General features: G+C 40.5%; 1 protein-coding gene across 1 annotated transcript in view; it reads left to right on the top strand.

The window, feature by feature from the left end:
- The window catches only part of ADAMTS12 (ADAM metallopeptidase with thrombospondin type 1 motif 12), a 244,510-nt gene that overhangs the window by 134,927 nt on the left and 82,975 nt on the right, over nt 1-26,608 (top strand). The window contains exons 10-13 of the mRNA XM_067545490.1: nt 1,406-1,498; nt 12,134-12,279; nt 13,343-13,512; nt 22,415-22,548. Of these exons, the coding sequence (XP_067401591.1) occupies nt 1,406-1,498; nt 12,134-12,279; nt 13,343-13,512; nt 22,415-22,548 (543 nt within the window). The remainder of the gene's footprint in view (nt 1-1,405; nt 1,499-12,133; nt 12,280-13,342; nt 13,513-22,414; nt 22,549-26,608) is intronic.

The following is a 26,608-nucleotide window of genomic DNA, read 5'->3' as shown; positions in this document are numbered from 1 at the left end:
AACGACGGGGCTGTCAGACTTTTTTCTCTGAGGCCTACCTGTGCAGTGGCAATAGGCACTGCATCCCACTATTCACACTTCTTGAATAAAATTATTCATTTTAATTATTACGTACATATAAACTATAACACTGTAAATAAACAATATACAGTTCCTTTTCATTTTAATATAAACAATTGTAATGATAGAAATTCCTAGCAATATGCACTCAAAGAAATTCTTCAAGATCTTTGAGTCCAAATAGTTTTAGTAAAACTACACTTTAAAAAAATGTTAAGAGCAAAATGTGGTGTTCACACAGGGAAAACACAATGTATAAATGTATAAAACTGAACAATAAGCAATACAAAATGTTAACTCAATTGTTAAAAAAAAACTTGTGGTGTTGTATGTTGATTTTAAAACAAATTCTTGTCCAACTTTGGACGCTCTATTGTGCTTTCACTTTTTTATTGTAAAATTTGAATTTCTGTGCTGTGTAAGTAAAGATACAACCTGACTCTCTACCACTTAGAAAATAATTGAATATTGTAAATAAAAATAACAATTCTATTATAACACACTGAGGCAACTGGTATGCATTTGATCTGGTAAAGGAGAATCCAAACGTATGTGTCGTCATATTTTCTTACCACTTTCTTTATGTTTTTGGCTGTCCCATTTTGCACAGCAGTAGATGGTCTGGGACTGTCGTTATCTTCTCACCAGGGCACCCTTCTCGTTTTCAAAAAATAGATCGATCTATGTCAAATTGAAATGCTGCTTGCCGTTTTTTACAGTTGTAAATGGCAAACTGTGTGTACATTGCTAGGGTGCCTCATAGTGAAACGCACCATTGTACTCACGAGAAATGAACTTGACTTCCTGCAGCTTGTTTTTAAAAAAATAAATACATTTTTTTTCTATGCTCTGTCCAACTTGCACAGCTCAAAATATTACTTGTATATAGTTTTTAATTAGATTACATGAGTCATGTGGAGTTAAAGATTTACTAAGAGCTTGACTGGTGGTTGTGAGCTATGTCAGTTCACAGACAATCTGCACAGCCAATAGGGATACCTTTTAAATTCTCAAGAGAACTTGAATTCAGTCAGCTGGACACAATATGTTCACAGTTTTGTATTCGTCTACAGATCTATGTTAATACACTAATGAGAAGTAAATTTAAACTTGTTCTGTGGCTAAAATTTTAGGCAGTGACTAGAGATTTGGAGTATCTGATTTTGAGACAACTTTAAAGGGGCCTACCTATCAAAAAATTCTAAGCATCTTGACCTCTAAAAATCAAGCCTCTTAAAGGTATCACAAATTGAGATACCCAAAAATCATTAGTGACTTTTGAAAATCTTGGCCTGGGAGTTTCAACTCTTCTGAAGGCAGCTGCAGTTTGCTCTCTGTTTTACAGAATATTTGCCAGACACTCTGGTGCTCAGTGAAAGGTTCCTGCCGCTCAAAACTGGATGCTGCTGCAGATGGAACTAGATGCGGAGAAAACAAGGTGATTATGGCCTTCTCGTGTATGAAAAGGAAGATGAGAAAATATGGATTGTTATATAACAAGTTCTGTCATTGTTCCAGATTGAACTAAGTGGCATCCTGAGAGATGTTTCATGTCTTTGTTTTGTTGAGTTTTTCAGCCTTCAGCTTTTCATATTTTCTATTGCTTAATGGAGTATATTCAGTCACATTCTTCTCTTATATTAGTCTTAAATCCTGATCTTTCTCCACTTACTTTTATTATCATTACTTGACTGTTTTTCTTCCAACTGAGAGGACTACCAAATAGATTTCTTTTCAATCAATGCCCATTGCTAGCCAGCAGGAGCTCAACTTCCTAGTTCATAGGGACTGCAAGATATGACTGCAGTACTTCTTAATGTCATCCACAGACCCTGCTCGCTAAGTGAGTCAGGCACCTGAGTCTTGTTCTGAATTTGTCTCATTACTGGAATCCAAAGCATCCCTTCAGACTGCATACTGGTGAAATTTTCCTAGTTTTGTTGTTATTGTGCTAGCTATCTTGTAAAGGAAGATGTGAAATGCGTATCTATTAAATGATTTGTGGGTTCAATGCTAAAATATGACAATCACTTCAGTGGGAGTCATGAGTGCTCAGATCCTCTCAGGATTATGCCCTTAATCAGGATTTCATGAGATAACTCTGATTCATCTCCATTACTAAAGTCTCATTAACTGAACAGGTCTTTGTGCTGTAATTCTGTGGCAAAGTGGATCATTCCCCTGTCTGCTCCCCCACTCCTCCAACTGCCCCGGAGGGATTGTCTACACAGTTATTCCCAAATAGTTATTCCTCTTTAAATTTACAACCTACCTTATTCTGGAATAACTTTCATGAGTGTACAAGCCCTCTGAGATGCTACAGTCCCCCTGCTCATAACACATTCCATGAAAGATGTTCAGTTTTCACCCCTCGGTGTTACTGTTCAGACAGGTCAAGGGTATTGATGAAGTGGCACCTTGCCAAGGCACCACAGTCTAGCTCGCAATATGGGTTCAACAGGAAAGCTTTGTTGAGAGGTTCAATAATATGATGCAGAGAATGAAACTATAGTTTAACTAAGAGGAGTGGAATGAAATGAAGGAAAGGAAAAGTTTAAAAGCAGAATATCAGGAATGTTTTCCTGACAGTGATTTGCTGATCAGCTATTTAACTACAGGATAGTTTCCCAGAGGAAGTGGTGAACATTGTAGCAGGATATTTACATCTCAACTGATCAAAGCACTAGTAAATGCCTCGTAGGGCAAAACCCTCCATTAGCATGGATGAAATAAGTAAATGCTGACTCAGCTCCTTGGTGCTGCATGGTGATTTGCTGTGGTAAAATTCATTCTAGAATGCCTCTGAGTCAGGGCAACACAGCAGCATGGATCTGTTCAGGGCTAATGATTCCAGGAAGTAGTGGATTGAGCAGGTGGCCACAGGAGAGAGCGTTTTCTTCAAAAGTAGAGATTTGGAAAGGATCTAGGGAAAAGAAGGGAAGGTTGGGGGAATAGTGGGTTCATGCAGATAGAGGACTAGGGATCTAGTCTAAATGGATGGGAAGCACTGCTGAGGAGAGGGGAGGAGAAAATATATAAAAATGGCCCAGGACTATTGTTTATTGTGATGGGGATAAGGGAGGAGAAAATATATAAAAATGGCCCAGGACTATTGTTTATTGTGATGGGGATAATCTGAGGTGGACAGGAGGGGAAATTTTTCAGATTCTTATAGAACCTAGAATTCATTGAATTATTTAAATCAAAGTATAGTAGACACCTGGAACAAATTGTCAACTAGATTTAATAGAGTACAAACTAGAAACTAAGGCCATCAGAATAAATACGGAATCTGAACTAGCTAGCCATCTTAACAGAGAGAGAGACAGGTATTGAAAGATACAGCGACAGTACTTTCTGTTGCTTAAATACTTATGTAAAGTATCTACAGAAGCTGTACGTTTGCCATAATTTAATTAAACAGAAATCATGAGTACTTCATTTCAAGTCAGTTTAGTTGCACAGCTTCTCTCCTCAGACACCACTAAGGGGCCAGACCTCCCACCTGTGGAATTTTCAGGGGCTCCAAAGTTGTTGCTGGAGGCTGCAGGACTAAGCCGCACTCTTCAGCACAGGCCATCAGATTTTCTGCCTCCAGTGGAGGAAGAAGGCAGTTATTTGCTTCCGACCATTTTGTTGTATAACTTTAATTTTAATTCATTTTCACACACCAATGACTTTTCATTTCCTCCTCCTCCTCTCTCCTGGAGTGGGTGTTGGGTGGCTTCTTGGTTTCAACCACTTGGACCCACCACTGTAATGCCTCCTCTCTGAGAGTATGTCTTCACTAACGGTGGCAAATTCACCACCGTAAGGTCGATTCTTTGGGATCGATGAGCAGAAGTGGAGACCCCCTCAATCGATCCAGAAATCGACTTAATAAATCTACCCCCAGAAAAAGAGTAACGCTGCGTCAATGGGAAGGCATTTCCCGTCAGCGCATCATAGTGGGAATGCTATGCACATTACAATTTAGGAAGTCGACAGGAGATATCCAAGCTACACTATGTAGCTTGTGTATCTCCTGTTGACTGGTGCTGAATTTCGCAATAAGTGTAGACCAAGCCTGAGACTCCTCTGACCCCCTCAGGCACAGCAGAGATGGCCGGGACATGCTGGGCTAAAGCGGTGTTCCCTACATGTGAAAATACATACAGGCTTGACAAAGGGTGAATTATGCCCTGCCTGTTTCCAGCCAGCCGACCCTCATATTGTCAGGCAACCTTTCAGGTTCCGAGGGGTGTTGGAAAAAGATTCCAAGTGAAGATCGTTACCCTGCACCGATAAGAGACCCACACAGGATTTCAGTCAGGACAGTCTCCAACAGCGTTTATTCTGCAGAAGGTCAATCCCCAAGCCCACAAGTGGACAGTGGAAAAAGACCCTGAATTCAGAGTTACAGACAGTTTTATACCTTATTACTATCTAAACACAAATGACAAAAACATACATATCCCCCTTACAAGGGCAAAAACCTATTTTCCCTATAACTATTGGTCTATATTATTTGGCTTACATTATTCATAAGATAGTTTTACAGATGTTTTGCAGCTAACTACAGCTATCTATCAAGGTTGCATAGCTTGCTGAATCCAGCCGAGGCTTATCTCCTTCTGCATTCCTAAGAACTTTCCATGATCTGTGCACAGAGTGGAATGGCCTTGCCTGTCTTTAAAAACAAAGGGGCTAGCTAAAATGGAGTAACTGTGGTCAAGCAACTAAAAATCAGCTTACAGGGGAAGCTAGCAACCTGAAGTATGTGTACCTGAACCCTTCTTTGGCTGAGTGTCCCTAGGCCAGAATGAACAGTGTTCTATCTGCCGCTGAACCATATAGCCACTACTAAAAGAGTGATGGGGAAAACCTCACAGGACTCTTACAGGACAGGATGGCAGTGGCTTACAAAGAACTCATTAATATTAATAAAATATTTAAACATTATTAGACACTGGGTTCCTCTTTGAGGGCATCATAAAATCCAAATGAAGACTTCTGAATAGAATCAAATGTTAATAAATGTCTTCATTTTTATATAAGTTTTGGAAACCTAAGATTGGTGCAGCAGTAATTCTACCAGTGAAAAACAGTCACACTTTCAGAAGAGGGCTTCCTTATAAAAGGCCCCATACACCCTAAAAGGAAGGGCATAACTGCACAGCAATTTTAAAGCCTCAACTACAGCCATTCAGACCAAAGGTTTTTCATATATTTAGTAAGGACAGTCTACTTGGTGGCAAGCAAGTGACTCATCATCTAGGGGTATGACCCTTGCTTGCAGTGAGATGTCTCAGTTTCTGTCCTGCTCCAAACTCTCGATGTGATTTATGACTTGGTGGCTACAAAGAAGCCATGTTACACCCATGAATAGCCATCAATCATCCTAAACAGAACGTGTGCATCCAAACTTAAAGGTGAGGAGGTGTTTGGGGAAACACTAGAGAAATTAGTAGCTGAGCTAGCAGAGAGGCCTCAGTCCTCATTATCAAAGCCAGCATAGCAATCCACTTGTCGCTACCAACACCAAGGGTACTACCTTGGCAGATGGAAAAATCTGGAACAAAAGCTTCCAAGGAAGCCTAGATTACTTTGCATCCAAACCAACAAAATTCTCAGCATGGCAAAGACAAAAAGAGCATTTTTGTGTGAGAGCTAACAAATTCCTGCACAAGACTCTTCCTTCTGCTCTGCATCTACCATTGTGCCACCCTAAATGCACCTGGTTTCAAAAACTAAGCAGGGTTGGGTCTGGTTAAAACTTGGATGGGAGACTGCCTGACAATACCAGCTGCTCCTCTGCACTCGGGTTCTTAGGAAACATCTGGTGTTATTCATAGTAAGGCTCAAATTATGCACCTATACCCATTCACAGGCAACATAGACATAGCATCCGTGCCCTCTGTAGAGTAACAGGCCTTTTCATAACATGACAGCTTCTGGAAAGGATTCATACTCACCAGTGGTTCAAAATCAAGACAAATATTTTGAATCCAACACAGAGAATTGCTCACCCAGTGCTCAAAACAGACCTGGCTCTGACCATAATGGTTTACCACCATGGTACAAACTTGCAAGATCCAAAACTTCATTGAGTCACTCATTACCTGGAAGTGGTCACCCATAACCAGTTATCTCCAGTGACTAATATTGCTGGTGCCATGCATCTATTTCATCCCCTGATTAAGTTTCTCAAAATGCATCTGTAGAAACCAGGAAGAAACCAGGGATCAAAACTTCTCCACAGCAATGGAAATATTATCCTGGGGAGGGAAGAATCAACTACCTTTATCGACAGTTCACATAAAAGTTACAGAAAAGAGGAAAAGGGGGAGTTGAAGTCCTTTGGACTTGCTAGACAGCCACATTGCACTTACAAAAAAGACTAGACCTCCTGAAGTAGAGACTCCTCCTTCATCCAGACCTGGAACACCTACAGGGAACAAACACCCAGGGCATTAGAATAGGAGAATAGTTCATTAAAGAGTAGTTTATCAGTTCTTCATTCACCTCTGATACATTTTTTTTATATCCAGACAGACATCAACCAGGAAATTCATTCGTTGTTCCAGCCAAATTAAGTTTCTGATACAAGAGGAAACAGGAAGCTCTTTAAGGTCCGGGCTATCTCTTTGTACAGTGCTCAATGCAATGGGGCCCTGACCTCTAGATGCTGCTGTGTTACAATTACAGTCATAAAGTTTTGGTGATCTCAGATGCATTAGAGTTTCTCCAGGATAGCTCAGGATTGGAGTCCTACAACCAAGCACCATACGCATGGGTATCAGCTGTAGTGGGGTTCTGCACATAGGCATGTTGAACTTTCCATTTGAGCATCATCAAATGCCAAGATTAATCAGAATGACAGATTAGACAAGCCTGTGGCTGGCCTTTCTAGTTGCCGTTACCTCTGAAAGGCAGGTTTTGGAATTATTTCCCCTATCTATAGAAGGACCACACTGTTGTGAGGAAAAGGTTATTATTATTATAGCTCCAGAAATCTTCCTGTTCAGGTTCTGTTCAAGTACTCATTTTTAAGGACAAGTGATTAAATATGTATTAGGGAACAAGTGAAGGGAATGTGTTGATATGTTTGTCGTCTTCAATTCAAATTCTGTTCAACTTCCCAGAGCTCCTGGGAAAGTTTTCCCATCATTTTGTTATAAACCTTTAGCAGCACTTTGGACAACTGTGGCATAAATGGGCATTCCTAATGTTTTAAAGAGCTCTCTGAAGCATATGGCAGACACACATCAGTTGTCCATAACTCAGCTTTTCCTATCCAAAAATGGCAAAGACTTAGGTCTTACTGAAGGAAAGATGTTAAAATCCTGCACCAGTTGGCATGCTAGGCATCTGGGAAAATATTCAATGAAGTCCTTTGAAGTATTGAGGAAAAAGTGCATGAGCCTCATCTGATGAAGATTTGCAAAGTAAGTTTTCATTCCTCTGCAGAGGCATCCTTTGATAGAAAGGTGCTACTGAGTTGGTTCCCACATAATTCCTTAGTTTACTCTTGCTCTGTATTTCAACTCTTGCTCTGTATTTCAAGAAAGTCCATGATTACCTATTATTCTACTATAATAATAATAAAAACAATGCGTATCCTTCCCCATACTTCTGTGATTCACATTTCACTACTTCCCATTAGTGACGACAGAGAAGAGAAATTGTACTGTGAAATGAGAAATTTCTTACCCGATAAGTTTTCTTTCTATTAGCAGTTTCTCTCCTCATTCAACCCATCCTGGGAATCTGCTAAATGACCAGAATACCAAAGGAAGTTGTACAGAATTCAGTAGACGTTGGTCCAATAAAAGATATTACCTCACCCAACTTGTCTCTCCAGAATACAAACTGAAATGTTCCTATAAAGGGAGACTTAGACATAGAATTATCTTAAGGTTGATTAATGGGGAGGATGGATGGCCCAGTGGTTGGGAACATGGGAGATGGACTTCCTGTGTCACCTTGGGCAAGTCACTTAGTCTCTCTGTGCCTTGATTGTAAAATGGAGATAATTCTTCCCTCCTCAGAGGGATTCTGTAGAGGAGGTGTGCACCACCAGGATACAAGCTGGTGCCCCTGTGACTGAGTTGGATATGGGATACGTAGATAAATAGAAGGTTGATCAGAAGGGCAGGGCTTAGTCCTGAAGCCTCCAAATTACATACTTAGGGACATTAATCCATTAGTGATGAATGAGGAGAAGAGCTGCCAAGAGAAAATGATCAGGTAAGAAATTTTTCATTTCATATTACCACATGAGTCTTTGTATCACATTGCCATATTACCAAGGAGCTTACTTTTTAAGGACAAATAATTTACATAGAGAACTAGTGAAGGGAATGTGTTGATCTCTTTGTCTTCTTCAGTTCATAGTAATTTATATACTACAGCAGTATGTATATATTACCTTCTAACTCAACTGTCAATTAGAGTAATAATTGAAACTTCTTCAGATGTTCTCTTCTCCTCAATGGAGAGAGGATAGACATCCATTCTCATCCTCTTGGATCTCTCTGTAGCATATGACACTGTTGACTATGAAATACTGCTGTCTTGGCTAAGAGAGGTGGATATCCAGGGGTCCAGGAAAATGGACTAAAATGGTTTGAACCTTTCCTGCGGGTATGCACCCAATGAGTAGTGATGGGAAAGTGTACCTGCTCCACTAGATCCCTCAGTTGTGGAGTCTCACAAGGATCAATTCTTTCTCTGATCTACTTGTGGTCACTAGATGAACTGGGCAGATAACGCTGACTCAAGTGCCAACAATAAGCAGATGAGACACAGCAATACATATCTGTGAAGGAAAGTACTACCCCTTTACAGGACAAGCTGGAGCCTACAGCTGGGGCAGCCTACAGCTGGTGTAATCAAGGAGGCTCTGCCTGCCCTCAGGCTGGGTTATATTAAAAAGGAAGAGGGAGGGGAGTAGAAGACGTGCAAGCTGCAGTGTGTGGTGATGGTTTTCCCTCAGGCTCTAGGAGACTGTCTTTGATTTGTGGACTTTAGGAGCTGAACCAGGGGTCTGCAGTGAGGATCTTATGAATTGCTTATTGTAACTACTTCTTTCCTGAAGTCTTATTAAAAGAGGACTAGCTATATTGCTAGTGTCTGTTGACTCTCCTTTCCCTAGGGCAGTTAGAGCAAATCTATTGCTGCCCCAAGCACGGGAAATTAAGGTGATACACATCTGTCAGGCCACAAGAGGGCATGCAAGGACTGCCAACACCTTTGCACTATTCTTCACCATAGATGACCGCGTCACTACTACCAAGGTGGCCCAACGTTTGGAGAAGATCAGCTCACAGATGAAGAACAGCTGGCTGAAGCGGAACCCAAGGAAGACACAGGTGATGCTGATGAGTGAGGAAGGTATTCTGAAGAACTTGCAGCAATGGTGTAGTCTCTTTTGTTTGAAAGTTTGCATCCACAATTCATCAATTCAGACTATAACTTAGGAGTGCTCCTGGATTCCTCCCTAACATTAAACTTTGATGTAGCAGCACCCATAAGTTACATTTTCTATCATCTCTGATTACTAGGAGGCTCTGACTCAAATCTGGCAGATGATGCCTTGGCTTCAGTTATTTTCACCTTTATCACCTCTTGGTTGGACTACAGCAATGTGAGATACCTGGGCATGAAGCCTTTAGAACTTAGGAAACTCCAAAGAGTACATATCAGTGCAGTGGATCTCCTCAGCAATGCAGGCTACTGTGATCACCTCAGACCTGTCCTCCAATCTCTACACTACCTTCCCAGACAATACTAAATGAAATTCAAGGTCCTGGGTAGTCGCTGACCATCAGCCTGAGCTCAACTGTAGTGTCTTTGAGTCTTTTGTCCCTGGGTCCCCTACAGGAGCACCCAATCCTGGGCAATCTCACTGGTCCTGGGAGTTCAGCTCACTCCTGGGTCCCTTCTCCTACAGTTCACTTGCCTCCAGACCTTGGTGGCATTCCTCAGGTCCCACCAGGGGACACTGGATGCAGGGAGCCCTCCAGGGCCCCTTGTCTGTAATCAGGCTCATAGAGGCAGTCTGCCCTAAACAAGGGGGGAAGGAAAGGCTAGCAACTGCTTCAGATTGAGCTCACCTTGTAGTGGAGCTTACTAGCGGTCCCTGGCAGCTTCCCTACTCCTGGAAAAACAACTCCTCCTCTCCATTGTGCAGCCAGTCTCACTCTTTCCAGCTCCATTTCTCCAGGTGGAGCATGATCTGCAGGCATGCCTAATTGGCACTGCCTGAGTGCAGGAATACTAGTTAGCCTTTCTGTCAGTGGTATGGGGGCATGTCCCATCATATCTCAGTCCTTATATTCAAGGCTCTACATGGACTGGGCCTAGGATATCTAAAAGATCATCTAGAACTCCAGGATGAAGACTCTGGTTGACAGCAATGCTCTTCTGGAACAGTGGAACTCTCAGCAATAAGGGGAGAGCTCGTCTGCATGGGAAACAGAACTTTCTCAGGGGCTGGTCCACGACTGTGGAATGAGTTAGGGACCATGACTAACCTCACCACTTTGTTCCAAGTGCAAGGCGAATTTCTTTGCCTTGCTTTTTCTAACATTATCACACAGAAATATGTATATTAAAAAAACAAAAACAAACACGAAAGCTCTACCCAAAACAAGACAGTCCACTGCACATACTTCTTTCCCTGGGGAGAGGGTGAAAAAATAAACATGTGACAAGTGTCAGTCACATCGCTTATGCACTACCAGAAGGTGCTCCATTAGTACAGTGATGAGCAAATTATGAGAACCTGAATAAATAGAAAAACGAAGACTGAGATCCTAAGTGTTTGTGGTCATTAAAGTTAAAATGGCACTTTTTGTAAGAACAGTTGTGTTAACCACAATGTTATGGCCAAATTCCAGCTCAGGTAATTGCCCTGTAGCCATCTAAATTTCCCCGGAGATTTCATTTGGATATGGTACAATGTTTCCGTGTCACCTCAGAGGTGATTGCCTATCAGTGGAAGATGAAATTATCCCAGGATAAGACTAAATGCTTTTGGAGGAAAAATATGTTTGGTACATACTAGTTTTACTTCCAAAGGGTAATTAACTACTGATCTATATATGTCATTCCTACACTCAGACTAAGAATACCTGCGTAAGATCATTTCTGTCCTTAAAAAAGACAGTTCAGCCTTTTGCTTTTGTGCTTATGCATTGTGATACAGTGGATTAGATCTTCAGCTGGTGTAAACTGGTTTAGCTCTGTTAAAATCAGTGGAATTATGCTGATTTACATTGGCTGAGAATGTGAATCACAGACTTTAAATACATGATCATTAACTATTTCTTAAATAATGCAGTATAATATCATACACTTTTTTCTTAGCCATTAAATACACAACTTATTCTACTACTTATTATTTTGTGTATGCCAAAATCCATGACAGCTATTTATATGCAGGAAGTACAGTGGATGAAGCAGAATTTAAGTGAGAGTACTCTGGATTTACACTAGTTTAATTTAGATCAGAATTTGACCTTGTGTGTAGGAAGAGAGGATCTGCTTTATTTTACACTTTCTACATTCTCTTTTGGTTTCTTTTCCTACTACCTCATCTGTCGATCAGCTGCATCCTCTTACATTTACTTATACCATTTGTAGCTTACATCACTATTTATGTCTCCTCTGAATTTGAACCCATCTCATCGCACACCTCCTTTCAGTGACCTGTCACCAAGAGCTTCTAACTGAATGGCATTTCATTGTCCCTCCAATAGAAGATAGATGGAAGATGCCTACATTTTTGGTACTAAATACATACAAAATATGAATGACACTGAGAGTCATAGAGTTTGTCAGAAGGGACCACCAAATCATGACCAACAGTTGTCAATAGAATATTGCTGAGGAAATGTCACATGACATGGTCTATGACTGTATGAGGGGGTTTTACCTCTTCCAGGTCATTTTTAGACCAACAAAACTGGTTAAATGGTTTTCAGCACACACAGCTGTCTAGATTTTTATTTAAGCATTCACCAGTCTGCATTATTTTTGCATCGATAATTTTCTGACCCTTTGTATTTGCTGTTTCTTTATTATTCAGTGGTGCTTCAACGCAGAGTGCATTATGGTGGGAAAGAACCCAGAAGCAATAAATGGTGGATGGGGCACCTGGTCCTCCTGGTCCCATTGCACACGGACGTGTGGGGCAGGAGTGCAGAGCGCAGAAAGACACTGCAATAACCCGGAGTAAGTTGTGTGGGGCAAGCATTCAGAATGCAGAGGGCCACTGCAATAACCTGGAGTAAATTGAATGGGGCAGGAGGTCAGATCTGAGAAAGACACTGAAATAATCCAGATTAAATTGTGTGCACAGTTCATCACCAATCCTTTTGATGCTTTTTGCGTATAGTGCAAGATGTTTGAGATGTCTGATGGGTATTTGTGAGGAGAGGGACACTTTTGTTTCTCACCATATTATCAACAGCCTCTACACCAAGTCAATCATTCAAACCATTCCTCTTCATAGAAACATCCCTGTCTAGCATTCACCAGCCTTGCCCTTTACAATCTTCATCTTGCTTCTCAGTCTCCCTTACCTTCCATGGAAATTACTTCCACCAGAGAAAGACGCAATCCTCACCTGCAGGATTAGTACAAACATCAGAAGCGTTGTTTAAATGATACTACTTTGGATAATTTGCAATATTCTCAGTAACTATGTGGAGGTAAAGATTAGTAGCCTATTCCTGAGATCTGCTGAGCACCAGCAACTCATATTTGACCCTAAATCAGCTACATTTGAAGTCTCAGAGATCCTGGTGATGGATTCTAAGAACCTAGATAACTAGGGATGTATAGGACAATTTTAAAAAAAACACCTGTCTCATTTTCAGAAAGGACTTGAACACTCTAGGACCCAGATCCTCAAAGGTAGCTAGGCACGTTACTCCAAGGCGTGATCATGCTTGAGCTCATGATGAACTATCTGTCTCTGTCTTAAACAAATAACACTGTATGTAACATTTTCCAACATTTCCTAAGGTCTGGTCTAACTGGATTAACTATGCCGACTGGAGAGAGCTCTCCCATTGGTGCAGAGCATCTTCATTAAAGCACTACAGCAGCACAGCTGCACCAATGCCTCTGCACTGATGCAGCATTTAAGTGTAGACTTGCCCTAAGTGACTGAGAAGCCAAATTCCCATTGACTTCGGTGGTCAGCACTTAGTTATGAATGTACTATTTAAAATAAAACACACCTAACTTTCATACAGACCCTAAAACCCCAAAATTCATACTTCACTTCCAGACCACAGTTTGGAGGAAAGTATTGTACTGGAGAAAGGAAACGCTATCGCATGTGTAACATTCTCCCATGTCGCAGAGATACACCAACCTTTCGTCAGATGCAATGCAGTGAATTTGACACAGTTCCCTACAAGAATGAATTCTACCAATGGATTCCAGTTTATAGCACAGGTAAGAAGTAACACAGTCAAATTCAGAGCATTTATAGATAATTAATGTGTGAAAGAGAAGTAAATGAACATGAGTCTTTGATTTGCCTAAGAAAAATACCACTTTGAAGACCACATGTATCCTGGTTGAAGTTTCAGATTCTATAAATAAGGCCCTTCATTTCCATTTCTTTCTTTCTTTCTTTCTTTCTTTTTCTTTCTTTCTTTCTTTCATCAGTGTTTATCTAAAAAATTTAAAAACGGATGAAAATCAGTGCCAAAAATTAGCTTCATTGTTTTCTGGATAAATATCAGAGTTAGTATTCAGAGTTAGGAGCACAGAAAAAAACTAACAAATGGAGACAAATAGGAGTGTATTGTTTTTGAAACCATTATCTCCAATTCCCATTATAAAAATATAACTTCTTTCTAAAAACTTTACTGCTGGTGACTTGCACAGTTACACTTAATATATCTCACTTAACTGTTTCCCTGCCATTGTGGGGCCATGAGCACTGCTGCACCTCCTATCCTCTGCCAGTGGCATGTAGCAGTGTAGTCTCCTGGGGCTGTAATACTTTGGTCTAATTGTGGTTGTTGGGTTGAGTGTGCAGGTGTTGGGTGGTGCTGGTGGCCTGTGCTCTACAGGAGATCAGGCTAGTTGATCTGATGGTCCATTCTGACCTTAAGCTCTGTGACTCTGTAAAGGACTTCAGTGGGAATTCCAAAAGTTCTGGGTGGTGTAGGCTCACAGCGGTTTTTTTCAAAGTACAGTATCTTTTTTGTACTCACGGCAGGGAGGGGGCACCCAGCACTCATGGGTGAATGAGGCAAGGAGAGGAGGGGCACCCGGCACTCACAGGGAAGAGCGGGCGAGGAGGTACCCAGCACTCAGGGAGGGAGGAGGATGGGGAGAAGAAGGGGTGCCTGATACTCACAGGGGGAACGGGTCAGGAAGGGGCCAGTACTCTGAGATGCAGCCTCCCATTCCTAGCAGTCTGTCACTAGAGCAGTCCATGGTCTTGGCAGGCTTCCTCCCCATCTCACTCCACCAGCTACAGCAGCCCTCAAGTGCAGTTACCCTCTGCTACACAGTGATGTCTGGCAGGGAGTCTGCAAGTGGGGAGCTGGGACTGTGAAGTTCGAACAGGCAAAAAATCTAGGTAGAAATTGTAAAAATCCGAATATTGGATTTTTCAAAGCCCAAGAATTTTCAGAGGTTGTTGATAAAAACTGAAAATGAAGGGCTCTTTCTATAATGTGGCACACTCTATGTGGCTGATACTCATTAATATTGAGGTCCCTTTACATCATCCTGTTAGTGTAAATGGGGCTTACAGTGGGTGTAAATGTAATAAGCCCAACTCCAGGAGCAGGGACTCCCCTAATTAAAGCAACTATACCTCTCCCAGATGACTGGTCTTTAAGAAAATCACACCATTTTTAGATCCTGTCTGTAGCTGTTATTACAATTAAGCTTGCTTTTTTAATTAATGATCAGGAACTATCTCTAATGCTGGCGGTGGACTTCAGGAGCCTATCCAGCAGAAATTACCAACATTAATTATTCCTTCACCTAAGAAAAATAAACTGTTTAGAGAAGTTAAGCTCAAAGACTGCCACTTTGCTTTGACTTTAGATGTACTTTCTGTCAGTAGCATGTCATCAAATTTACTGTGTGTTTAATGCTTGACAGCTCTGAGTAAACCTCTTAAATATCACTCATTGAATAAATATACTACTGAAGATAAGCATAGAAGAGGCAACAGTCCAGGAAAGCATTATCAAAGTGGCTTCCTCAGTTTGAAAAAAGAAAATAAGGGTGATTAGATATCTTATGAAAGAGTTTGTCAATAAAAGCAAACCACAGTAAATCCAAAGCACTTAGGGCCTGACACAAAGACCGCATACATTCACAGGTAAACATTATGCAATTTCCTATTTAAGAAAATGGAAATTCCATTCCATTTTGTTATGCACATGTGTATGTCCAATGGCATCTAGAGATATCATCTGCCCAGTGAAAATGGCCCCACAGGGTCAGTGTTTGTGGAATTTTGGGAGAGCATTATTGGTTACCATTTAAAATAATCCAGTGTATGTGCATGAAATATGTTTTTTAAAAACCCTTATTCATTTGAATCAAATTCTGTTTTTCATGGAACAATGAAAGGCACATTTATGACTATATCCCTGCCAAATTCCAAGTTTCTATCATGTTTCTCTGGGGCACTAGAGATGTTTTATATAAAAAGTCACCAAAATTTTCTCTTATCAGAAAAACTGTCTTTTTTCACTCCTTCTTTACTTGCAAATGGCTCAATCATTTCAGATGGAAGTATCAGGAAAAAAGGTGTTCCCTGATTGAGAGCAAGAATTCTTAAATGTAGCTAAAAAGGTAAAACTTTGAGAAAGTTACAAGCAACAACCTTTCTGTACTAGAAATACGCAGTAAACTTTAACTACATGCATTGCTGTGTGCATTGCTTAAACAAGAGTGTTTGTCAGCTCTCCTGTGGCTTATAATACAATTCTTTGGGTAATTTCATATATTTCTTTCATGACCTGTGTGCAAAATGAGATGAGAGGAAGAATCCCCGCTGTCTGTATGTGATGAGACAGTTTGCTAATTACTTATCTTCCAAATCACTACATGGCCCAGAACAAAACAAAATTCCAAACAATAGAATAGCAACCCCCTTGATTAAACCTTTCATAATGAGGTGCTGATATTTACAAAGCTTCTTGAACCAGATCCTCAGCTGGTGTAAATTGGTGTAGCAATCCACTGAAGCCTGAGGAACTGTCTGACACAAGCTGTGTGTCTGGTCCTTTATCTTTCCCTTGCAGAACTATGAGACTAATCCAGTTCAGTTTGTCTTTTCATTTCAAAGAAATTTCAGCCTCAGATTAGCTTGCTGCCAAGAGCATTGTCCTAAAGAATTTGGTTTATTGTTTTCTCAACAGGTATTTTCAAAGCGCACAGGAAAACGTCCCCATTTCCCATCATAAACTTTCCCAAATACTAAAAGATGCAGCCAACTGCTTTTCTGTGGAAACCCTTTGTCAGTGAGATGAAATCCAGAGCCAGAATCTTTGTGAATTTCAGTGTCATCTTTTTTTTCTCTCCACCCTAAAGGAAGCATTGTAAATGTTGGAGGGAGACGAGGTGATCCTAATGGTTCCTTCTGGTCTTTAATCCATGAAAGAATCAAACTGTTTAATGCTTCTAGACTCCTGTGCTGATTATTATTATTATTTATTTATTATTCATTGTAGTGCCCAGAGGTTCTAATTAGGTTTGAGGCACCAAATTCAGAGGAAGGCACAGACTATACCTTAAAGAGTTTGCAATCTAATTTAAGATAACAGATGGACATAAATAGTAAGAGGGAAAAGAGGAGGAGAGGAATTGTAATGAGATCCCATGGTTACAAAGGCTACTATGCATAACTTGATTATTCCAAATCATTTTGCTTCCCTCTCCCCTCAACACACACACATTTTAAAGGGAATCATGGAGCTAGACATGGGATGTGTGGGGAATAGCAGGAAGGGAGGGGAGTTAACATGAGGAAGGAAATAGGAAAAAAAAAGGAAGGGGCAGAGGGACATTTAGGAGAGAGGGAAGAAGGGGAGCTGACAGGAGGATGGATGGATGACAAAATGCAAATTCCAGCTGCTAACTTCATGAGCCAGGAAGGAAGTTAGGGAATGTAGTCGTGCTGGGTTTATGGAGTTTTCCTGCCTCATATTACCAGGGCAGGGCAAGAAGGGGCAGGCATGGTGGGACGCACCTTGCTGCTGCTCCAAAAGCAACACCTGCTGCGGAATGAAATATAGAAACTGGCAGACTGGTGCCGCTGTGACTAAGGCAGTTCCTTGCTCCTATGTCTAGCCCACCTGCAGTGTCCCTGTGCAACAGAGGGGAGGATTTTGCCTAAAATGTTTACAGATTGAACTGATCAGAACTAAAATATCTATTGGCTGTAAATGTATATATATAAGATCTGCTGTAAAAGGAGAGACTGAACAATAAGAAGCTCACTTCATAGATTTCTTCAGGTCTGAACAGTAATGGGGAAAATAATGCAATGATGTATTTTTGAATTGCATTTTTAAACTAAATGCATCAGGCTAAATTCCAATCTATCAGTGCCAACCCAGGTACAGTATGTACTGTATGATACAGGTTAATTTTTTGACAATAGCCTCTTTAGCTGGGCTTTGGCAGAAGTGAGAAAAGATATAATGGATACATTTCAGGAAGAATAACTGAGCATGGAGCAATTGAACAGCCTTTGAGAAAGGATTTTAGGTCAAAATTTTCCAATTTGGATGCCTAAAATTTGGTCCCCAAATCCATATTTACATGGAGAAGGGAGGGGTATGACCTAAAAAGTTTGGGGAATACTGGAATAAAGGCTAGAGAGAGAAATAATCTTATATGGCTACATTATGTTTAATCAGTCAGTGACAGTGATGGGCTAACCTGTCTGTTTATCCTCCTTTCACACACTAGATGATAAGGGTTACATAACTAAACTCTGACAGATCTCATATTTCTTCAGAAGGCAGTATGCCTGTGTTTCATATCAGCTCTCTGGAGCTGATCTGTCAGCACCTTCTATTGCCATTAGTTTGAAATCAGGCAGAAACTAAAGTTGCAAGGATTGCTTGATGTTATGAAGCAGCTGCTCACGTTCTTAATCTCCCCCTTTTGGCCCCCTTCTGATGACTAAGGTGTTTTGGGGTGAAAGGAAGGTTGGTTTGCTTTGTTTGTTTGTGGGATGGATAGATTTTTCTGCTACAACCTTCCCTTAGCAAAATCCTGGCCCTATTGAACTCAACCGGACCAGGATTTCAACAGGAACACAGAGTCATTCCTTGTGTAGTAGAAAAAAATATTGCAATCCTGTCTTTAGGCTGCAGTAAACATTGGTCAAACTCCATCTTAATCAGGTGAGGGTGGACCTTTTTTAAGGTTATGTCTCCGCTGGAGGTGTAATTTCCTGTTTAGGTAGACATACACAAACTAGTGCACTAAAGATAGAAGTGTTGCCATCACAACGAGCATTGGATGAGCAGTGGAATAAGCTAGCTGCCCTGAGTAACATCACATCTGCAACCGCAGGTAATCACTCAGGTAGCTAGTCTGTCCCAGTGATTGTGCCCCTGCGGCTACATTGTTATTTTTAAGTGCACTGATCTGATCAAAACTAGCATGTGTATGTCTTCCCAAGTTGGAAATTACGCCTCCAGCTCAAAAGCATAGATCTACTCTGATGTAAGTTAATGGAAGTAAACTCTGAAGGAAGTAATTTAAACCTCTTTATTAATATTTCTGCTATTGAAAAAGAATGTGTTCCCATTTGATTAGCTTTATGTAGTTCAATTTACACTTCCTGAGTTTGGATTCACTGGAAAAAAAACCCACACAGGGCCAAATATTGAGATCCTTACTCAGTTTTTGCCTAGTCCTTATGTAACAAACCATGGTTACTTACAGAGAACCCCAGTGCTGTCACTGGGTACCAATTGGAGACAAGCTGCTGAGGAGATGAGGTGGGTTATGCAGTGTCCCACCGCTGGAGTGAAAGCAGAACCTCCCTGCAGAAAGCTCATTCTTTCTGCGAAACCCCAGAGACTCTAAGACCCTTAGAGACACAGACTCTAAGGATGGAAAGTCCTATCTCCCTTAATCTGATTTGGAGAAAACTTTATAAAGTTTTCCTCCCACAGGGCCTCCTCTTTAGGTTTTTCCATAGGAAAGAGGTAATCAGACCCTCTGATTTTTTTTATGACCTGAAATTGGAATATTGGCTGGATGGTACCCCTGGGTATCTGCTGCTTCTCTTTTGCTTATTGTCTTATTATTTTGAAAGCCCTTTTCTTTTCATTCATTGTTAACCAGCTGCAGTAAAATAGATACTTTCTTTAATAGACTCCATTACTTGGAATTCCATTGTATCCATTCTGCCTCTGTATTAAGGACCCAGTCTTGTTCCTGTTGAAGTCAGTAGTATAATCTCCATTCAGTTTGAGGGAATACATTTAAGGCCTGATCCTTTTAGTTTTTTCTCAGGAAAAACTCCTACAGAAAGTCAAAGGAAGGGTATTTTGCAAAATCAGGCCCTATGTTTCAGGATCAGATCTGTTGTTTTATGAATATTTTGGATTACAAGAATCTCTGTATATACTGGCCTATCAGTACTTATGATGGCAGCTTCTTTGGTAAAGTGTCATTACTAATTAGTGAAATTCACGAATGCTGGAAATTGCTTTAAATAAAAACGATCTTTTGAACAATGCTCATGTTTTTTATCGAGCGAAAAGATGATCTTGTGCCTAAATCACAGGACTGAGCCTTGAGAAATGTGGTTTAATATCTGTCTTTTCTGTGCATTTCCTGTGTGACCTGGTCAGTCTCTTAATGTCCTTGTGCCTCAGTTCCCCCATCTAAAAATGGGTATAATAGTACTTCCTTTCTTTTATCCTTTCTATTTGAAATATAAGATCTTTTGGGACTGTGACTATCTTTTAAGAGGTCTGTGTACAGAGCCTAGCATAATGGGGCCCTGATCTTGGTTAGGGCCTCTGGACACTGCAATAATACACATAATAATCTGGAAAACAAATGGCTAATAAGGTGGCTGGGACAAGAGACAATTTCCTCAGTGGCTGTAACAGTCCGTCCCATAATCAAAGCCCTACTACTTGCGTCATTCTGGAGTTAATGTGCCTGTCTGTCAAATAATGAATTGAAACTATGAGGAAGGAGCAGGAATTTCAGTGAAGTTCTCTGTTGAGAAGTCAAACTTCTGCTCTGCACATTAGGAACTGCTTGAAAGTATAAAAAGATTTTGCACAATTTCCGTGTCAGACAAGATCAGTTTAGAGCAGGAGACCAAGACTAGGTGGAATTCCGGAATCCTTGTTTCCTAGAAAAGCTAGTGCTTTTTATTGAAAATTGATGCATTTGGTGTGGCAGAAGTAGGTCAGGTGATGGATCACTTGATGATTACCTGTACTGTCCATTCCCTCTGAAGCACCTGTCATTGGCAACTGTTAGAAGACAAGATACTAGGCTAGTTGGACCATTGGTCTGATCTTGTATGGCTGTTCTCATGTTCTTATGTTAAATACTAAATTAATCTTAGCATCAGATACTGAAAATAATCACAGCAGGCAGAAAGTTCCTACATGAATTTAAATAACATGAAATAAAAATCATACCTCTTTTGTGTATCACAAAAAACACTATCAAAGTGAAGACTGATTGCTGCCCCATTTAGCAATCTTCACACAGAGGACAAGGATTGAATGGGGATTAAGTTTTTCATCCTAACCTTCAAAGCTTTTATAATTCACATGTCTACATCTCAGACCTCCTACCATTTACCTCCTTGAATGATGCCAGTTTCAAAGCCCAGTTCCATTTACCCTCTCCACACTCCTATCTCTGTGCTTCCCATTATAAGATGCTCCTTTGTCCCAGTTTGCCAAATCACCTCCTTCTTGTCATTCAAGTCTGTCTTAAAAACCAACTTTTACTTTGTGTAAAGTTAGCCAAAAACCAGCTAAGTTTCTGGTTTTCCCAGAACTTCCATCTTCTGTTTTTGTCTTTGAGACCCCAATTCTCCAAAGACTGTATTGACTTGAGTGGGACTTCTCACTTGTTCAAAGTTGAGTCTTTGCTAGATTAAGGCCTTGCAGCTCCTTGGGGACAGGGAAAGCTTTTATTTTGTGTGCTACACAGAGCAGAACATATTGCCCACACTGCTCACAAAACAATAGAGTCTTTAGTACCCTCTAGGTCTTTTATTATTTATAAGTATAATTTTGTTTTTGCTTTTTTTATAATCCCAAAAATGGAACTGCTTACATTACATGTAAATGCACAAGGACCCTGCCATGCCATATTTGACTATAGCTGCACATATGACACAATGAAGGTGCAACAAAACAGTGAGATGGGGAAGAAAGACAGCGGTAATAACAATAAAATTATGTGGGTAGGGCCTGACTCAATTCCCCATTGAAGTAAAAGGAAGGATTGTCATTGACTTCATTAGGCATTGGGTCAGGCCCTCACTCAGCATAGATGGGTGTACAGCACAGTAGAGTATTTCTTAAAATATTTAATAACTACATACATAAAATACATAAATGCCTTGCTGTTTACTGACTTCTTATGAGTCTGTGGGTAGCAGATTTAAACCCCAGTCCAGCAAAGGTCCTACTGCAACACTGTTGCCAAAACAGCTAATGTGATCCTTGTATGAATAAACAGGGGAATCTCAAGTAGGAATAGAGAGATTATTTTACCTCTGTATTTGGCAGTGGTGCGACCAGAGCTGAAATTCTGTGTCTCATTCTGAAGTCCGCAGTATAAGAAATGTTATAAATTTCAGAGGGTTCCCAAAAGAGCCATGAGAATGACTGAAGGCTTAGAAAACATGCCTTATAGTGATAGACTCAAAGAGCTCAATCTAGTTAGCTTAATAAAGAGAAGGTTAATGGGTGACTGAATCACAGTCTATAAGTATCTACCTGGAGAACAAATATTTGCTAATGGGCTTTTCAATCAAGCAGAGGAAGGTATAACACGATCCAGTGGTTGGAAGTTGAAGTTTTCTTGATTGGGGCCTTAGATCATATTTGAAGTACATTAGCCTCTGTTGTTCAGCAGTGGGACTGTCAATTTGATATTTTTCATGACTACTAAATTCATCTTAAATGTTTTCAATCATGTCTGTGACTCTAATACATTTTTTTTAGATATGAGATATTCTCCATATGTTTTGTCTTGCAAATTCCTTGATGTTCCAGAGATTATTAGAGTTCTGTATATTTACTTAAGAACATGGTTACTGAATATTACAATTGCTATAGTGAGAAAGTATCTGTTTTTTTCCCTTCAGCTAATCCTTGTGAGCTCCATTGCCGCCCTGTAGATGGCCAATTTTCAGAGAAAATGCTGGATGCAGTTAGCGACGGTACTCCATGCTTTGAAGGAAGCAACTTCCGAGATATCTGTATTAATGGCATGTGTAAGGTATTGGGTATGTTTGTATGGTTTCTTCTCTAAAATTTCATGGGACTATATTATCAGGGGAAACTGTTTTCCAACTTAAGAGGATGTCAGCCCAGAGCATTTGATTTCATTTATTTTAAATTTTAGCAGAAACAAGTTAATGGGGAACTGCTTTTCTAAATGGACATTAGAGTAACCTTGACCCTTTCTACAGAAAGGATTGGTCAGTTTGTTGTTTCTTTTGTTATCAGAATCAATTTAAGAATGTCCGTTTGCTCTGTTCCTATGGAGATATTTTCACAGAGGATTATACAGTTTTGGGGCTATAATTAGTTTCACCAGTTCATGCAGTTACATTTTGAAAATGTCATCCTAGGAACATAAGAACAGCCATTCTGGGTTGGACCAATGGTCCATCTAGCCCAGTATCCTGTCTTCTGACAGTGGCCAATGGCAAGTTATTCAGAGGGAATGAATAGAACGGGTAATCCTCAAGTGATTCATCCCGTTGGCCATTCCCAGCCTCTGGCAATTGTATGAAACCATGCATTATTCATCATCTTAGAATTAAAGGCATTGTGCTTCTAATATTTAATCATGGACTGAAGGACATTCATGCTTAGAAGCAGTGAAATTTCATGAAATTTACAATATGTTTGTATAGAATAAGGTAGCTGGCAGAGCACTGAGCATGTGCTTTTGTGGTGTACTAATACTGACCTCTTTACAAAGATAGCCAAAGGAAACAAACGAGAACACATATAACTGTGGTTTTTTAATTGTAGCAACATGACTCTTTTGACATGATTCTCCACTACACCTAGGCTTCTGCCCAACATCCACAACATTCTTCTGGTGTATTCTGAAAATACATGCAGTTCCGGCAATATTGGGTTATAGTTACATAGTTATAAGAAAAGGAAATTCCATAGTCATAGTCGATGGATTGTTTTTCAGTGGGATGGTAATAAACTGGAATATGTTTTTTTCTGGCATGGAGTAGGTTTGTTTGTAGTTTATTTTCTGGAAAATATGAAGTGGAGAACTGTTCCCATTGAAGCCCAATGGACATTTAGTCATTGACATCATTGAGAGCAAAAGCAGGACAATGGTTCCTAGAAAACATTCAGTTAGTTGCTGGTGAAAATTAATTTATCATCTTCCTAGAGGGACATTTGATAGCCATATGCCTTAACCAAATGAATACTGAGTCATGAACTTGCTATGTGTCCACTCTGAAGATTTAACATTCCAGTGGAATTGTTGGCACTTCAAAGACAGCAACGAAAGGGTTAATTCCTAATTTTTCATACAATACTTACACTTGTACTCGTGAATTCTTTGAACAAAATGGAGTTCCTGATCCAACTCCCATTGAAGCCAGTGAAAAGATTCCCCTTGACTTCAGTGGGACCTGAGATGGGATTTATGTTGAAAGAACTGGTTCAAATACAGGAGGAACTGCTATGAACATTCATGCTTGAAGTTATACCGAAACAAAACTTTTTTAAGATCTGAAAATGTTTGGTCAATTTTTCAAACATATATTTTTGCTCACCTCTATGATTCTTGGCTCTAGGAAGGACTGATCAGAGAGAGAAAATTTACTAAACTAAGAGGGCTATTTTCATAGTATATTTGACCTAGCTCCGGTAGTATCTGAAATTTTATAAGAGCACTCATCTCATGAGATTTTCACTCTGATTTCTAAGCCAAAGAGATTGAGAGCTGCATGACTAAGCTTCATGCTTCCAAATATTTATTCATATTGAATCCCATACGTTTTGACAGTTCACACATTACTATTAATGATGCCTATTTTATACAAAGCAAGGGTGTTTCTTTAGAATTCATTTGAATCAGTGAGGCTCAGCTGAAGCATCTCTGTTGAAAGCAGGCTCTAACATATAGATCAGAGGTTCCCAAACTGTGGTATGTGAGCATGTTAGAAGTGGTCTACTGCAAAAGGTTGGTCTGTCCCCTTAAAGGGGCAATGGGGCCTGGGGCCAGCCAACCCCTATTCCATTATAAGGACCTTAAAAAAAACAACAACAGAGGAGCAGCAAATTAGCTGAGGAATGGGGTCCAGATGTTAATCAGGTAGCTACCTCCTTAAAATGATAAGAGCCAGCTGTTAGGTAACTTACAGGAAGAGTAAAAGGGAGAGAACAGAGAGCCAAGAAGGCAGAATTGGAGGGGAACATTGAGTCAGAAGAGAGGCTTCCTGAAATGAGAACCAGAAGGGAGACAGTGGGCTGGGGAGCCTGCCTGAATTACCACCCAGCCCCAAGAAGGAGGACTGTGGAGTTAACCAAGAGGAAGGAGTTGTGAGTCCAGCGACCAAGGAGGCTCAGTGCAATGGGACTGGAACCCAGATTGTGGTGGGCCAGGGAAGCCTGCCTAAATCACATCACAGCCCATGGAGGAGGGCTATGGAATTCCTTAACCATGAGGAAGGAGTTGTGAGTCTGGGGACCAGGGCAAGAGTTCTCCTGGCCTTTCTCCTCCACCCCCACACCACCAGAGCCCTTCCTTCCCTTCTACTACACCCACTACAACACCAGAGCCCTCCCTGCCCTACTCTACCCACACCACACACCACCAGAGCCCTCCCAGCCCTTCTTCCTCCCTGTACCACAAGACCTTCCCTGCCTCCCCCCCCCCCCCCACCCTGACAGGCGTCCCTGCCATTCTCCCTCCCTCCTTCCTTCCTTTTTTTATACTTACACTCATGGAGACACCACAGAAATCCCCCCTACACTCCATCCAGAATCCCTACTCTCAATCTAACTTCATTAGTGCTGAGATGGAAACTGTTTTCCCATCTTGTGAAATTTTGTAAAATTTCCCTTTATGCATCAAGATGAAAGGGAGACCATTAAGAGTTTTCACCAAAAAAACAGCAAAAGAGAGAGAGACCCACCCCACCATCCCAGAGTAGTCAATATCCATCTGGTCAGCACAGTCACCTGAATCAGGCAGAGCAGGGACTTGAATGACAGACATGATGGGTGAGGTAATATCTTTTATTGGACCAACTTCTGCTGGTGAGAGAAACAAGCTTTCAATCTACGCAGAGCTCTTCTTCAGGGATTTCCAGCATCTCAGGTGAGTGCCCTGACCACCAGACTATTCTGGTGTCTCTGGTTTTGATCAGAAATTCCCTCCTGCACCTAAGAAACATTTCCTAACAAAAGTTTCATCAACACCAGCAGGGTCACGCACAATTTCAATTTTGACAAATTGGCGTTTTCTGATGAAAACCCCCCTTTTTTTAAAAATTCCCAATCAGCTCTTAACTTCATGTTCTCCAACTCTCCCACCCAGACTCCCCCTCCAAACTCCTGTCTCTTCTAATTTCCCACAGGCAGGTCTCCACTTGCCAAATTCAAAACTTAAGTCTATTAAGGCCTAAAATAAACACGCATAAACAGTAGAAATTTGCATATGGTACTTCAAACATCATTTTTTTCAGAAGATGGCACACGAACCTATGAGGTTTTGAATTGCTCATGTATATAATAGTTTTCAAGAGTCATTTTATAGGTATTCAACATGTATTATCATAAAAAATTCAGGAGAATCAAGGCTGTTTTTGAATCAGTGTACTTGTGCTATTGTGAATAAAACTGGCAGCCCATTCTCATACAAGCTATAATTTCAGTTCTCCCAACAAATAGAATAATTGAAGTCAGGATCATGTGATGAACAATGTAATCTGGCAACTTCCAAGGACTGGGACAAATGATTAATAGGTAACTAAAGTAGTCCTCTTCTCTGAATGGTAGTACACTTTTTTATAAAATGTATACACAGCACACCACTTGAGAAGAAACACTTTCAGACATGTCCCAGAATACTTGAGCACAGTATTAGTTAAGGCCAGTTGAATGCAATACACATTTTATGGATCATGGAAAGTGAATTTGAAAATACTCTTAATTATTTGTGCACAGCTAATTCTGGTACTGTAATAATAAATGAATATTGTGGTTGATAAACTGAAAAAGGAGTCCTTAAACATTAAATGTAAATGACAAGCCCTGATCAAGTGTTATTCAAGACATTTTAGGTACAGTAG

The sequence above is a fragment of the Emydura macquarii genome, unplaced genomic scaffold, assembly GCF_026122565.2.
Source record: "Emydura macquarii macquarii isolate MOO-44397 ecotype Brisbane River unplaced genomic scaffold, CSIRO-AGI_Emac_v2 contig_1045, whole genome shotgun sequence".
Classification (NCBI taxonomy): Eukaryota; Metazoa; Chordata; order Testudines; family Chelidae; genus Emydura; species Emydura macquarii.
Note: the sequence above shows the minus strand (reverse complement) of the source record. Positions and strands in the feature narration are given on the sequence as shown.